Source organism: Schistocerca nitens, chromosome 10 (genome assembly GCF_023898315.1).
Source record: "Schistocerca nitens isolate TAMUIC-IGC-003100 chromosome 10, iqSchNite1.1, whole genome shotgun sequence".
In the NCBI taxonomy this organism is placed as follows: domain Eukaryota; kingdom Metazoa; phylum Arthropoda; class Insecta; order Orthoptera; family Acrididae; genus Schistocerca; species Schistocerca nitens.
The window spans coordinates 168,183,527-168,199,395 of record NC_064623.1 but is presented as its reverse complement, the minus strand read 5'-3'; the positions used below and the strand labels follow the sequence as shown (position 1 = coordinate 168,199,395).

Here is a 15,869-nt window from a genome sequence, read left to right as displayed (position 1 = left end):
ATGCTTCTCAGGTATGAAGTACTTTGACTGACTGATAAACTGTGTATTTATCTTGTCCAAATGTAATTATATATTTTATTATTATTTTGTGTTTCTACTAGAATATAAGTACAAATAATTAAATACATACTATTATAAAATTACTTGTGTATGGGAAATCATGTGAAAATTTTTTTCACTCATGTGTACACCAGAATAAAAATTTAAATAATTGATTGAAATACTTGGAAAACAGTAATTGAAATATCATTAAAAGACTATGAGCACATAACCACTGCATGAGAAATTGCTTGAAATAATATGTGTGCTTCAGAAGACACATATGCACTGTATTTTTCACAGTAGGTTTTGGTTCTGCTATTACATGAAGTTAATCTACACATTGGTGGGTAAGTTAGATTATCAATGACTGGGAAGCAATCACAACCGTCTTATGTCTTGTCACAATGGACAGGGGCAGGAGGATTGCGATATTCGGATCCTTTTCGTGCCTCAACTTCAGTTTCATCCCCAGGTAATTTCTTCATGTGAATTGCCATTTTCAGTAAAAATTTCAAGTCCTTAATAGCTTTTTGTGGAATTTTATTTCATTTTGTGGTTATCCTGTATTCAGTTCACCTGTTCACTGTAACTAAGCCAGGGAAGTGGAGAGTGACCTTCAGAATCAATTTATTTGCCCTAAACAAAGTGTGATAACACTCGATGGCTGTCCAGATGTGCACAATGTTTTTAGCACTGTACCTTGTGTTCTGGGTGAATCCCAGAGCATATAGACAGCATTACAACCTAGTTGCTATCTTCCCATTGTACTAAAACTATCTTGTCATCAGTTCGAACACTCTGTACCGATTCTTGGATCATACCAATTATGTAACTGAAACCAAGGAAACGCTTAATCCCAACGTGATTTAAATAATCTCCTTTATTGAGGGGGCTAAGAGTTCACTTCAAGTAACTCACTTGGTACTATTCATTGTTGTGAACATGCATCAAGAGATTGGTTCACTGATGATGATTTTGGCACAGCAAGAAAAGTTTCTGATTCATTATTGCTTGACAGTGGTTGATAAATCACTGATAGAATTAAGTCAAAACAAGGCCCCAAGATTAGACAATATTCCATTAGATCTGTTAATAGCCTTGGGAGAGCTGGCCATGACAAAACTCTTCCATCTGGTGAGCAAGTAGTATGAAACAGGCAAAATACCTCAGACTTCAAGAAGAATATAATAATTCCAATTCCAAAGAAAGCAGGTACTGAAAGGTGCAAAAATTACTGTTCATCAGTTTAATAAGTCAAGGCTACAAAATACCAACACGAATTCTTTACAGAAGAAAAACTGGTAGAAGTCAACCTCGGGGAAGATCTGTTTGGATTCCAGAGAAATGTAGGAATACATGAGGCAATACTGACACTACAAATATTCATAGAAGATAGGTTAAGGAAAGGCAAACATATGTTTATAGCATTTGGTGACTTAGAGAAAGCTTTTGACAGTGTTGACTGGAATACTCTCTTTCAAATTATAAAGTTGGCAGGGATAAAATACAGGGAGTGAAAGGCTATTTACAATTTGTACAGAAACCCAATGGCAGTTATAAGAGTCAAAGGGCACAAAAGGGAAGCAGTGGTTGAGAAGAGAATGTGACGGGGTTTTAGCCTACACTCGATGTTATTCAATCTGTATATTGAGCAAGCAGTAAAGGAAACAAAAGAAAAATTTGGAGTGGGAATTAAAGTACAGGGAGAAGAAATAAAAACTTTGAGGTTTGTTAATGACATTGTAATTATGTCAGATACAGCAAAGGACTTGGAAGAGCAGTTGAATGGAATGGGTAGTGTCTTGAAAGGAGGATATAAGATGAATATCAATAAAATTAAAGTTAGATATAGTGGGAATTAGTGAAGTTCGGTGGCAGGAGGAACAAGACTTTTGGTCTGGTGATTACAGGGTTATAAATACAAAATCAAATAGGGGTAATGCAGGAGTAGGTTTAATAATGAATAAAAAAATAGGAGTGCGGGTTAGCTACTACAAACAGCATAGTGAACGCATTATTGTGGCCAAGATAGACACAAAGCCCATGCCTACTACAGTAGTACAAGTTTATATGCCAACTAGCTCTGCAGATGATGAAGAAATTGATGAAATGTATGACGAGATAAAAGAAATTATTCAGGTAGTGAAGGGAGACGAAAATTTAATAGTCATGGGTGACTGGAATTCATCAGTAGGAAAAGGGAGAGAAGGAAACATAGTAGGTGAATATGGATTGGGGGGAAGGAATGAAAGAGGAAGCCGCCTTGTAGAATTTTGCACAGAGCATAGCTTAATCATAGCTAACACTTGGTTCAAGAATCATGAAAGGAGGCTGTATACATGGAAGAAGCCTGGAGATACTGACAGGTTTCAGATAGATTATATAATGGTAAGACAGAGATTTAGGAACCAGGTTTTAAATTGTAAGACATTTCCTGGGGCAGATGTGGATTCTGACCACAATCCATTGGTTATGAACTGCAGATTGAAACTGAAGAAACTGCAAAAAGGTGGGAATTTAAGGAGATGGGACCTGGATAAACTGAAAGAACCAGAGGTTGTAGAGAGTTTCAGGGAGAGCATAAGGGAACAATTGACAGGAATGGGGGAAAGAAATACAGTAGAAGAAGAATGGGTAGCTCTGAGGGATGAAGTGGTGAAGGCAGCAGATGATCAAGTAGGTAAAAAGACGAGGGCTAATAGAAATCCTTGGGTAACAGAAGAAATATTGAATTTCATTGATGAAAGGAGAAAATATAAAAATGCAGTAAATGAAGCAGGCAAAAAGGAATACAAACGTCTCAAAAATGAAATCGACAGGAAGTGTAAAATGGCTAAGCAGGGGTGGCTAGAGGACAAATGTAAGGATGTAGAGGCTTGTCTCACTAGGGGTAAGATAGATACTGCCTACAGGAAAATTAAAGAGACCTTTGGAGAGAAGAGAACCACTGGTATGAATATCAAGAGCTCAGATGGCAACCCAGTTCTAAGCAAAGAAGGGAAGGCAGAAAGGTGGAAGGAGTATATAGAGGGTTTATACAAGGGCGATGTACTTGAGGTCAATATTATGGAAATGGAAGAAGATGTAGATGAAGACGAAATGGGAGATAAGATACTGCGTGAAGAGTTTGACAGAGCACTGAAAGACCTGAGTCGAAACAAGGCCCCGGGAGTAGACAACATTCCATTAGAACTACTGATAGCCTCGGGAGAGCCAGTCATGACAAAACTCTACCATCTGGTGAGCACGATGCATGAGACAGGCGAAATACCCTCAGACTTCAAGAAGAATATAATAATTCCAATCCCAAAGAAAGCAGGTGTTGACAGATGTGAAAATTACCGAACTATCAGTTTAATAAGTCACAGCTGCAAAATACTAACGCGAATTCTTTACAGACGAATGGAAAAACTGGTAGAAGCGGACCTCGGGGAAGATCAGTTTGGATTCCGTAGAAATGTTGGAACACGTGAGGCAATACTGACCTTACGACTTATCTTGGAAGAAAGATTAAGAAAAGGCAAACCTACGTTTCTAGCATTTGTAGACTTAGAGAAAGCTTTTGACAATGTTGACTGGAATACTCTCTTTCAAATTCTAAAGGTGGCAGGGGTAAAATACAGGGAGCGAAAGGCTATTTACAATTTGTACAGAAACCAGATGGCAGTTATAAGAGTCGAGGGGCATGAAAGGGAAGCAGTGGTTGGGAAAGGAGTGAGACAGGGTTGTAGCCTCTCCCCGATGTTATTCAATCTGTATATTGAGCAAGCAGTAAAGGAAACAAAAGAAAAATTCGGAGTAAGTATTAAAATTCATGGAGAAGAAGTAAAAACTTTGAGGTTCGCCGATGACATTGTAATTCTGTCACAGACAGCAAAGGACTTGGAAGAGCAGTTGAACGGAATGGACAGTGTCTTGAAAGGAGGATATAAGATGAACATCAACAAAAGCAAAACAAGGATAATGGAATGTGGTCGAATTAAGTCGGGTGATGCTGAGGGAATTAGATTAGGAAATGAGACACTTAAAGTAGTAAAGGAGTTTTGCTATTTAGGGAGTAAAATAACCGATGATGGTCGAAGTAGAGAGGATATAAAATGTAGACTGGCAATGGCAAGGAAAGCGTTTCTCAAGAAGAGAAATTTGTTAACATCGAGTATAGATTTAGGTGTCAGGAAGTCGTTTCTGAAAGCATTTGTATGGAGTGTAGCCATGTATGGAAGTGAGACATGGACGATAACTAGTTTGGACAAGAAGAGAATAGAAGCTTTCGAAATGTGGTGCTACAGAAGAATGCTGAAGATAAGATGGGTATATCACGTAACTAATGAGGAGGTATTGAATAGGATTGGGGAGAAGAGAAGTTTGTGGCACAACTTGACTAGAAGAAGGGATCGGTTGGTAGGACATGTTTTGAGGCATCAAGGGATCACAAATTTAGCATTGGAGGGCAGCGTGGAGGGTAAAAATCGTAGAGGGAGACCAAGAGATGAATACACTAAGCAGATTCAGAAGGATGTAGGTTGCAGTAGGTACTGGGAGATGAAGAAGCTTGCACAGGATAGAGTAGCATGGAGAGCTGCATCAAACCAGTCTCAGGACTGAAGACCACAACAACAACAACATCAATAAAATAAGGACAATGGAGTGTAGTTGAATTAAATCAGGTGTTGCTGAGGGAATTAGATTGGCAAATGAGGCATTTAAAGTAGCAGACAAGTTTTGCTATTTGGGAAGCAAAATAACTGATGATGGTTGAAGTAGGGAGGATATAAAATATAGACTGGCAATGGCAAGAAAGAAGGCTTTCACGACCGGGTGACATGGCTGTTGATATACTTTTCGGGATGTGAGGTCGTGGTCCAAGAACTTTTCTGCTCCTTACGTTTCGTCCAGAACTGCGCTGGACTTCCTCAGAGGCGCTGCTCCGCTGAGTCTTGCCGACTGACTGGTCGGGTGTCTGAGAGCGACTTATATATTGTGAGAAAGGGGGCGTGGTTCAGGTGACACGTGATGAGCAGTGATGATCCATAGCAAAGATGAGGTTGACTATCGATTACCACCTTGTCAAAGATAAAAAATTATTAGCAATTTTGCAGAGCCACTGATAATCCATAGCAAAGATAAGGTTGACTGTCGATTACCACCTTGTCCAAGATAAAAATTGTTAGCAATTTTTTAGAGCCACTGTCCATATATCGCTAAGTTTCATAGCCTCCTCTTTCCTATTGAAATTATCGTGATGTTTATAAATTTCGATAGCTTCTCTATATAGCCGTGGATAGTAATTTAACGTTGTAGATAAAACTTCGGTATCCGAAAGTGAAACATCTGAAGCAGGCTTTTGGAAAAAAAAAAACGGCTACTCAAGGATAGAGATAAATAGAATTTTGCGTCCAAGGAACAGAAACCCAAAAGATAAGAATGAACCACAACGACAGAAAAATACAGTAGTTCTCCCTTTTATTAAAAAAGTAACAGATCGGATCGGTAAGATTTTACGAAAACATGACATAAAACCGATCTTTAAACCAACAAAGAAAATAAGTCAAGTACTACGATCTGTGAAGGATAAATGCCCTCCCCTGTCGACATGTGGTATGTATAAAATTCCATGTACCTGTGGTAAAGTTTACATTGGTACTACCAAAAGAAGCGTAAACACGCGACTGAAAGAGCATAAAAGTCTTTGTCGACTTGGAAAAATAGAAAAGTCAGCTGTAGCGGAACATGCTCTTCAACCAGGCAACCACCAAGTGAAGTTTTCGGATACCGAAGTTTTATCTACAACGTTAAATTACTATCCACGGCTATATAGAGAAGCTATCGAAATTTATAAACATCACGATAATTTCAATAGGAAAGAGGAGGCTATGAAACTTAGCGATATATGGACAGTGGCTCTACAAAATTGCTAACAATTTTTATCTTGGACAAGGTGGTAATCGATAGTCAACCTTATCTTTGCTATGGATTATCAGTGGCTCTGCAAAATTGCTAATAATTTTTTATCTTTGACAAGGTGGTAATCGATAGTCAACCTCATCTTTGCTATGGATCATCACTGCTCATCACCTGTCACCTGAACCACGCCCCCTTTCTCACAATATATAAGTCGCTCTCAGACACCCGACCAGTCAGTCGGCAAGACTCAGCGGAGCAGCGCCTCTGAGGAAGTCCAGCGCAGTTCTGGACGAAACGTAAGGAGCAGAAAAGTTCTTGGACCACGACCTCACATCCCGAAAAGTATATCAACAGCAATGGCAAGAAAAGCATTTCTGAGAAAGAGAATTTTGTTTACATTGAGTATAGATTTAAGTGTCAGGAAGTCCTTTCTGAAGGTATTTTTATGGAGAGTACCCATGTATAGAAGTGAAACATGGACTCTAAAACAGTTTAGACAAGAATAAAATAGAATGTGGTGCTACAGAAGAATGTTGAAGATTAGATGGACAGATCGTGTAACTAATGAGTATCTACTGAATAGAACTAGGGAGAAGAGAAATTTTGTGGTACAACCTGACTCGAAGAAGTGATTGTTTGGTAGGACACATTCTGAGGTATCAAGTAATCACCTATTTAGTACTGGAGGGAAGTGTGTGTGTGTGTGTGTGTGTGTGTGTGTGTGTGTGGAGGGGTAAAAATCATAGAGGGAGACCAATAGATGATTACATTAAGCAGATTCAGAAGGATGTAGGTTGCAGTAGTTACTTGGAGATGAAGAGGCTTGCAAAGGATAGAGTAGCATGGAGAGCACCAACAAGCCAGTCTTTGGATTGAAGACCACAACAACAACAACAACAACAACAACATACTGCTTTTGAGACAGTTTTCTGTGTCACTGCTTTCCTCTGAAGATGTTTCTTTTATATCACTCACCAGCAGTTGTAATGCACAGTCAGTGTTAGTGTTGTCATCTTCAGACAGATCACTATAGCTTGACATTTGGCTTAAAATACTAAGTATTTCACTCTCTGGCAAAATATGTTTATAAATTGGCATTCGAGAAGCAAAAGCAATCATTGGTTTTGAAGTGAAAGTGTATTTTAATTGACATTTCTTATCTCAGAATTAATATGCACACAGTTCTGCAGTTGAATACGATAAAAAACAAAAACAAAAGACAAAAGCGATAGTTGGTATTTGTTCCACAATAAACACATACTTTCAAAAGAAATACAAAGAATGATGTACAGATGTAGTTACTGCTTCTCTTCTGATAAGAAAACATTAATATCATCATTTGTTTAAACAATACAATGAAAAATAACAAAATATCTTGCCTTGTCATGACAAATCTTGCCGACCTACTGAACTTTGTTTTTAGAGCAGTTTGCTGCCAACAATTGGAACCCGAAATGCAACCATTCTGACAAGGAGAGACTCATGTGACTGATGTGAATAGGTATGAACCAGAGAAGTGAAAACAAACAAAGAAAATAATTTTACAAACCGACCCACACGGATGTGAGGGGAAGGGTTGAAAGGAATACAAGAGGCTTGTGGCAGTTAATTGTTAGGGCAGGGTACAGAAATAATTTCCAGTAGGATTTTTTAAAGTTATCTGTTACTTCAAATCCCTAAAATTCTCCTTTCTGGTGGATTTGTGCAACACAGTGAAGCAATGTACAGTTTTAGGTTTTACAATATGTGTAACATTTGCCTGAATCTCATTGTTATTATGCCGAAACAGATATTTTCTGCTTTCTGGCTTCAGTGATTACTGATATTTTTCAGTGGATTGCTACAGCAATACGAATTCACTGTCATTCTAAAAATTATATCTTTCGCATTCCACTGAGGTGACAAAAGTCATCGGACAGTGATACACACATATACAAGTCACGAGGCTATCGCATGCACAAAATATAGAAGGGCAGTGCATTGATGGAGCTGTCATTTGTACTCGGATAATTCACACGAAAAAGTTTCAGATGCGATCACGGGAATTAAGAGATTCACCGTATGGAGGGTGTTTTGACGGTACCAAATTTCAAGCGTTACCTCTCACCACGAGCACAATGGCCTACGGCCTCCGTGTGACGTCTGAGGGCAGTGGCATTTGCATAGAGTTATCAGTGCTAACAGATAAGCAACACTGCATAAAGTAACCACATAAACCAATGTGGAAATTTGGTGTCAATTTGTCACGGCAAGTGCCTTTGCTGACGGCACGAAATCATCCGCAGTGCTTCTCCAGGGCTCGTGACTGTACCGATTGGTCTCTAGCCGAGTCCTCGTGTCAGTCGGTAAGAGCTGACGGTAGGGTTCGAGTGTGGTGCAGACCTCACGAAGCCACGGACCCGAGTGTCAACGAGACACTGCACAAGCCGACGGTGGCTACGGTTGCTGTGTAACACGGAATGGACTGGATCCTCTTTTCCCAATGAACGAATCATTGACTGGAAATGCTTACGTTCTCCTGCTTGGCGACCATTTGCAGCCATTTGTGGACTTTGTTTTTAGGGATGACAGTGCACCATGTCACCAGACCACAATTGTACGTGATTGGTCTGAAGAACATTCTGCACAGTGTGAGCGAATGATTTGCCCACCCAGGTCACCCGAATGAATTCCAGCGAGCATTTGTGGGACATAATCGAGAGGTCACTTTGTGCACAAGATCCTGCACTGGCAACACTTTTGCAGTCATGGAAGCAGCACGGCTCTGTATTTCTGCAGGGGTCTCCCGATGATTTGTCGAGTCGCTGCACTACATCGGGCAGAAGGAGATCCGACAAGATATTAGGAGGTACATCGTGATTTTTGTCACCTTAGTGTAATGTACCATCTTTGGTCCTACTTTTATCAGTGCCACATAATTGCTAAAGGATAATTAAAATGTTACCTTTATTACTTGCATATATTACTTATGGTCATTGTGTTGCAGCTTATGGAAATAAAACCGAAGAAAGAAAAAGAGGACATTGAAGAAATTACCCTTGATTCAGAAGAGGAAGAGGTAAGGTTTATTGCAGGATTAAAACTTTCACCAGTTGACTAACCCTGAGAAAATTGTGAAGTAGGTTAGTTTTTGAGTGTATATATATATATATAATTCCCAAAATGCATCTCTATGCATGAAAAATCCATGTCCCACTGCCAAGTCAAAACCACACACATTGTGACTTTCCCTCCAAACACGTAGGAGTTTTCATTTATAAAACTTTGTTTAGTTCTATACAATCGCTCCATCACATTTTTGCTCTTCTGTTTATTTCTTTTACTCTACATCCCTTCATTGTTTTCAAATGATATATATACACGGCTATAAAACTTGCACAATGGGAACACAAGACAGAAGACAGCTATAAGACCTGGATATTGTGCTATGGAAGAGTGATGAAGATGAGTTCGAGAGACAGAGTTACTAATGAAGAGGTGCTGAGAAGAGTACAAGAAATCAGGTCTCTGTGGTGGAGGCACGTTCAAAAAGAAGAGAGAAACTCGTAGGATTCATTGTGAAACGTAATAATGTCATTGGGACAAGGAGCTATAGCTATTAAGAGAAAGAATCACAGGTGGCTACCAAGGATGATGAAGACAATGGAAGTGATGGTTGAAAGCTTGAGTTTTTACCCTGAACTGATGTGGCAAGAAGTCCAAGAATGTTTTATGCAACAATTATGTTCGCCCACCATACACTAGTGTCCATCTCTCCCACTAATTCCCAAAATGCGTCTCTATGCATGAAAAATCCATGTCCCACTGCCAAGTCAAAACCACACACATTGTGACTTTCCCTCCAAACACGTAGGAGTTTTCATTTATAAAACTTTGTTTAGTTCTATACAATCGCTCCATCACATTTTTGCTCTTCTGTTTATTTCTTTTACTCTACATCCCTTCATTGTTTTCAAATGATCTTTCAAAAACTCATCAAGAAGGCCTGTGATGTCACTTTCAGATTTTCTACGTCTATGTTTACATCTTTCTGTAAACCACTGTGAAGTGCATGGTAGAAGGTACGCCCTCTTGTACCATTTATTAGGGTTTCTTCCCATTCCATTCACTTTTTGAGCACGGGAAGAATGATTGTTTAAATGCCTGTTTGTGTGCTATAATTAATCTAATGTTGTTCTCAGGATCACTATGTGAGTGATAATTACAGGATTGTAGTGTATTCCTAAAAATCATTATTTAATGCTGGCTCCTGATACTTCGTAAGTAGGCTTTCTTGGGATAGTTTACGTCTATCTTCAAGTCTCTGCCACTTCAGTTTCTTCAGCATCTCTGTGACACTCTGCCATGGCCCGAGCCAACTTGTGACCATTTGTGCAGCTCTTCTCTGTATGCATTCAATATCCCCTGTTAGTCCTACTTGGTACAGGTCCCACACACTTGAGCAGTATTCCAGAACTAGTTGCACGATTGATTTGTAAGCAATTTCCTTTGTAGACTGATCGCATTTTCCCAGTATTCTATCAATAGACCAATGTCTACCACGTGCCTTACCCACAACTGAGCCTTTGTGATCATACCATTTCATATCTCTACAAAGAATTACATCCAATTATTTTGAACTGTGACTCATTGATATTAAAGTCATAGGGTACTATGTTTTAAATTTTGTGAAGGGCATAATTTTAAATTTCTGAACATTTAAAGCAAGTTACCAATCGTTGCACCAATTTGAAATCTTGTCACAATCTGACTGGAACGTTTATACAAGTTTTTTCAAACAATACTTTACTATAGAGAACTATCTCATTTGCAAAAAGTCTGAGGTTACTATTAATATTGTCCACTAGGTATTAATATACAACATGAACAGCAAGAGTCCCAACACACTTCCCTGGGGCACACCCAAAGTTACTTCTGCATCTGACGATGACTCTCCATCCAAGGTAATATGCTGTGTTCTCCATTCCAAAACATCCACAGTCCAGTCACAAATTTCATTCGATACCCCCATATGATCGTACTTTTGATAGTGAGCATGAGTGTGGTACTGAGTCAAATACTTTTCAGAAATCAAGAAATACTGCATCTGCCTGACTACCTTTGTCCAATGCTTTCAGTATGTCTTTTTAGAAAAGTTCAAATTGAGTTTCGCGGGGTCAGTGTTTTTGGAACCCAAGTTGGTTCGCATGTATGATGTCATTCTGTACAAGATACCTCATTATGTTTGAGCTCAGGATATGTTCTAAGATTCTACAACAAATTGATGTCAAGGATATTGGACAATAGTTTTGTGGATCACTTCCACTACCGTTCTTGTAGACAGGTGTGACCTGTGACTTTTTCCGAGAATTAGGCATAGTCTTTAGTTCGAGGGATCTACAATAGATTATAGTTAGAAGAGGGGCCAATTCAGCCCACAAATTCAATATAGAATCTGACAGGGATTTCATCAGGGCTGCAAGTTTTGATGATTTCATCTGTTTCTCAACACCACTGACAGTAATACTTATTTCATTCATCTTTTCAGTGGTATGAGGATTAAATTGGGGCAATTGTCCTGGGTTTTCCTTTGTAAAGGAACATTTGAGAACAGAGTTAAGCATTTCAGCTGTTGCTTTGCTAGCCTTATTTCCAGTTTTTGTCTCATTCGCTAGGGACTGGACACTTAATTTGGTGCCACTAATGGCCTTTATGTACGACCAGAATTTCTTTGGATTTTGTGAAATGTCATTTGACAATATTCTGCTGCGGTAGTCATTGAAGGCTTCAAATTGTGCTCTTTTGACAACCAAACACATTTCATTCAGTCTCTCTATCTGTAGCCGTATGCTTAGTTTTACAGCTATTATGCAGTAGTCTCAGAGTCTTTGGAAGTTTCTTTACAGTGACTGTGTACCATGGAGGGTCCCTCCCATTATGAACTGTTCTACTTGGTACATATCTATCCAGTGTGTGGTCAAATATTCTTTTAAACTTGAGCCATAGTTCCTCTGCATGCTCCTGTACTGTGCCGAAAGCTTCAAGTACTTCATTGAGATATGTCACTACTGCTTTTCTACCTAGTTTACTTAACTCATATGTCTTTCCACATGTTTTAATTGTCATTTGTACTTTGGTAATTATTGTTGCCATGACCATGTCATGATCACTGATATCAGTTTCAAAGTGGACATCCTCAAAGAGGTCAGCTCTAGTTTTCAGAGAAGACATTTAGTAATGTATCACTGAACATCATTTCACCCCCCCCTCCCCCCCCCCCCCATTAACAACATTGTAATTTTCCCAGTTGATTGTGGTATGATTAAAGTCTCCATTGATGATTAGAGTATGATTGGGGAACTTATGTACAAGCGAACTGAGATATTCTCTAGAGGCAGAATGTTTAATGATTTGAAATTTCCTGACTGATTAAAACTGTTTGCTGTGTTGGGACTTGAACCTGGGAACTTTGCCTTTCACAAGCTTGAGCTGTAGTGATTAATTTACCCAAGCATGACTCATGACCGCTACGGTCGCAGGTTCGAATCCTGCCTCGGGCATGGATGTGTGTGATGTCCTTAGGTTGGTTAGGTTTAAGTAGTTCTAAGTTCTAGGGGACTCATGACCTCAGAAGTTAAGTCCCATAGTGCTCAGAGCCATTTTGAACCATTTTTGAACCATGACTCATTACCAGTTCTCACAATTTTGCTTGCTTTATTTCCACTGGTACCTCATTTCCTTCCATACAAACTTGACAGAAGTTCCCTGAGCAGGTCATGAGCCCTGCTTAAATAGCTGTCTTTTGCTTGTGAGAGGCAAAGGTCGCAGGTTTGAGTCCTGGTCCAACACACAGTTTTAATCTGCCTTCTAGTTTCAAACAAAAATTTTAATAATTTCTTCATTTATGTGGCTATGGTGTCTGTAGTTTCTGTGTAATCACTTAAGGAATCTGAGATTCATCATTGAAGCTACGAAAAATGCATATTTGTTTTACCATAGGAATTTGGTTTTAGTCATATAAAAGATTTTAAGTTGTTGCATTTTCATCAAGTTTCTGTTTACATCAGAACGTGTTGTCAGAATGCATATTTTCCACATCCCAAATGGAAAGTATGGGCTAAAAGTGCTGCCTGTTCAGAACAAGTTCCCTTAAAAGTGGGTATAGAACAGTGGGACATTTGCAGATAGAGAATGAATTTATAGAATGGAGAAATGAGTGTGAATTAAAAGCTTTGAAACTTTAATACATGTAAAATACTGCATAATCATTGTGCAGAAAAGAAAATAGCACAGGTTTGCAGTGAAATAACAGGACCTGTTGATGAGTTTTTGTAAGGTCATTTGAAGACAATGAAGGGATGGAGATCAGATGGAATAAACAGCGAAAAACTTCCTGCAATGATTGCAGTGAGCTAAATAGTATTTTGAAAAAGAAAACTCCTTTGTGTTTGGAAGGAAAGTTTACAGTATGTGTGGTTTCGACTCGGCAGAGGAACATGGACTTTTCTTGTGTAGAGATACATGATGGAAATTACTGGGAGATGTGGACAGTGAAAACAAATTGTGAAAAGAATAGTTGCTTTTCACCATATAGCAGAGGTGCTGAGTTGCAGATAGGGCACAACAAAAAACTGCCACAAAATGACCTTTTGGTCAACAAGGCTTTGTTGAAAAAAGATGACACCCCCTCCCCCCCCCTCTCTCTCTCACACACACACACACACACACACACACACACACACACACTCTTGCAAACGCAACTCACACACAGGATCACAGTCTCTGGCAGCTGAAGCCAGACTTGTGTCGTGTGAGTGAGCTGCATTTTTGTCTGTGTGTGCGTGCGTGCGTGCGTGCGTGCGTGCGCACGCACACGCGCGTGTGTGTGTGTGTGTGTGTGTGTGTGATCTTTTTTTGACAAAGGCCATGTTGGCTAAAAGCTCATTTTGTGACATTCTTTTTGTGTGCCTATCTACGACTCAGCATCTCTGCTATATGGTGAGTAGCAACTATCCTTTCCTTAATATTGTTACATTCCATTCTGGATTTCCAGTGTTTCGTTTTGTGAAAAAAAAAATTGTTGGAGACCCTCCTGGAGTGGAAGATATGATCAAGACAGTAATGAAATGGATGTAAATGGGAATTGTAGCTATGTAACACGACTGTCTGGGCTTATTACTTATATGCCTTTTCCAAATTGGGGTAATGACTGTGAATGTGTTGGACTCCCATCGCTATGTTACAACAAAGATTTTATTTGTTTTCATAGTATGAGTATTTTATTTTTACTTGCACAATTTTGAAATTAAAATTATAGGCAAAACAATTCTGTACATACGGTAACTGGAAGCTTGACACAGGGATACTCACAGATGCAATATCCTGTAGCACAATAATTATGTAACAGTGACATGGCATAATAATAAGCAGAGACTGGAACTTTGGTGGAATGCCTTTTTTAAATGAGTTAAATCTCTCTTCAGTTTGTACATGGATCTGTGTGATTTACCGCTTTGTCATTGAAACACCATAGTTTTATGTTGCCATTTTTTATAAAAATTACTAGTTGCTGAAATAAAATTTTGATTGTTATTTATTCCTTCATTATTAAGATAGATGCCAAGCATGGTTAAAGTTTCAAACACATAAAACTGGAGAAAATGCCATCAACCTAAAAAATGAAAGAAAAAAATTCATACAAAATATTAGAAGAATCAAGAGAGGATTCCATAAAGATATTATAAACTCTATAGAAGATAATATCATAAAACCAACTCCAGGAACTACTATAAAATCTTTGGGAAATGACTACAACAATATGAGGCCCCTACACTAATACTGAAAGATGAAGATGGAAGAATGACACACAGTAACAAGGAAAATGCAGAAATCATGGCAAAAGCATTTAACAAACTTCTGAATTGTGAGGAGCCCAAGAACCCTTACAAATCAACATAAATATCCCAATAAAAACCAAACCTAACAAACTAGACCCTCCAACTTTCATAGAAGTAGAAAAAATTATTAAAGAACAAAAAAGTTATAAGGCATGTGGAGAAGATCAGGTTTTTGTTGAAATGTGGAAATTTGCAAGTGACACAGTCAAGACCTCCTTACACATGGCTCTAACAAAAATTTGGGTAACAGAATCATTCCCTGAACATTGGACCACAGCTATCATCCACCCACTACACAAAAAGGGAGATAAGAGCAACCCAGACAACTACAGAGGAATCTCTCTCCTAAATTGCACATACAAAATTCTGTCCAAGATCCTATATGAAAGAATCAAGGAGCAATTAGAACAGGAGTTAGGGGAATATCAGGGAGGTTTCAGACCATGGAGAAGCTGTGCAGAGCAGATAATTAGTTTAAAATTGATTATGGCATACTACAAGAAACAGAACAAACCTCTGGCAATAACATTTGTAGATTTTAAGAAGGCATAAGACTGCCTCCACAGACCTTCAGTATTAAAAATTTTAAGAAATCTGGGACTCCATCCAAAACTAATTAAAATAATACAACTCACTCTAACCAACACCAAATAAAAAGTGAAGTTTAGAGGAGAAATTTCCGAACCATTCCTCATAAAAACAGGCTTATGACAAGGTGACTGCCTGTCACCATTACTGTTCAACTGTGCACTGGAATACATAATAAGAGAATGGTACAAGGACAATCCAAACATGATAAGAATTGGAAGTGCAAAAGATGATATTAGCTTTAACTGCTTGGGATTCACTGATGATCTTGCTCTCGTAGCCAACACCGTTCAAGAAGCCAGGCAACAAGTGAAATCACTACAAGAAATAGCAGAGAAAGTAGGTCTTAGAATATCATTTGAAAAAACAGAGATTATGCTAACTGATCCACCACTTGCAAACAAAATTACAATAGGAGAACAGGAAATTGTTGATAAATTTAAATATTTAGGTGAAATA

At 38.7% G+C, this 15,869-nt stretch overlaps 1 protein-coding gene across 1 annotated transcript in view; it reads left to right on the top strand.

The window, feature by feature from the left end:
• The window catches only part of LOC126210203 (uncharacterized), a 158,945-nt gene that overhangs the window by 57,867 nt on the left and 85,209 nt on the right, over window positions 1-15,869 (top strand). Inside the window, exon 5 of the mRNA XM_049939381.1 lies at window positions 8,933-9,004. Within this exon, the coding sequence (XP_049795338.1) occupies window positions 8,933-9,004 (72 nt within the window). The remainder of the gene's footprint in view (window positions 1-8,932; window positions 9,005-15,869) is intronic.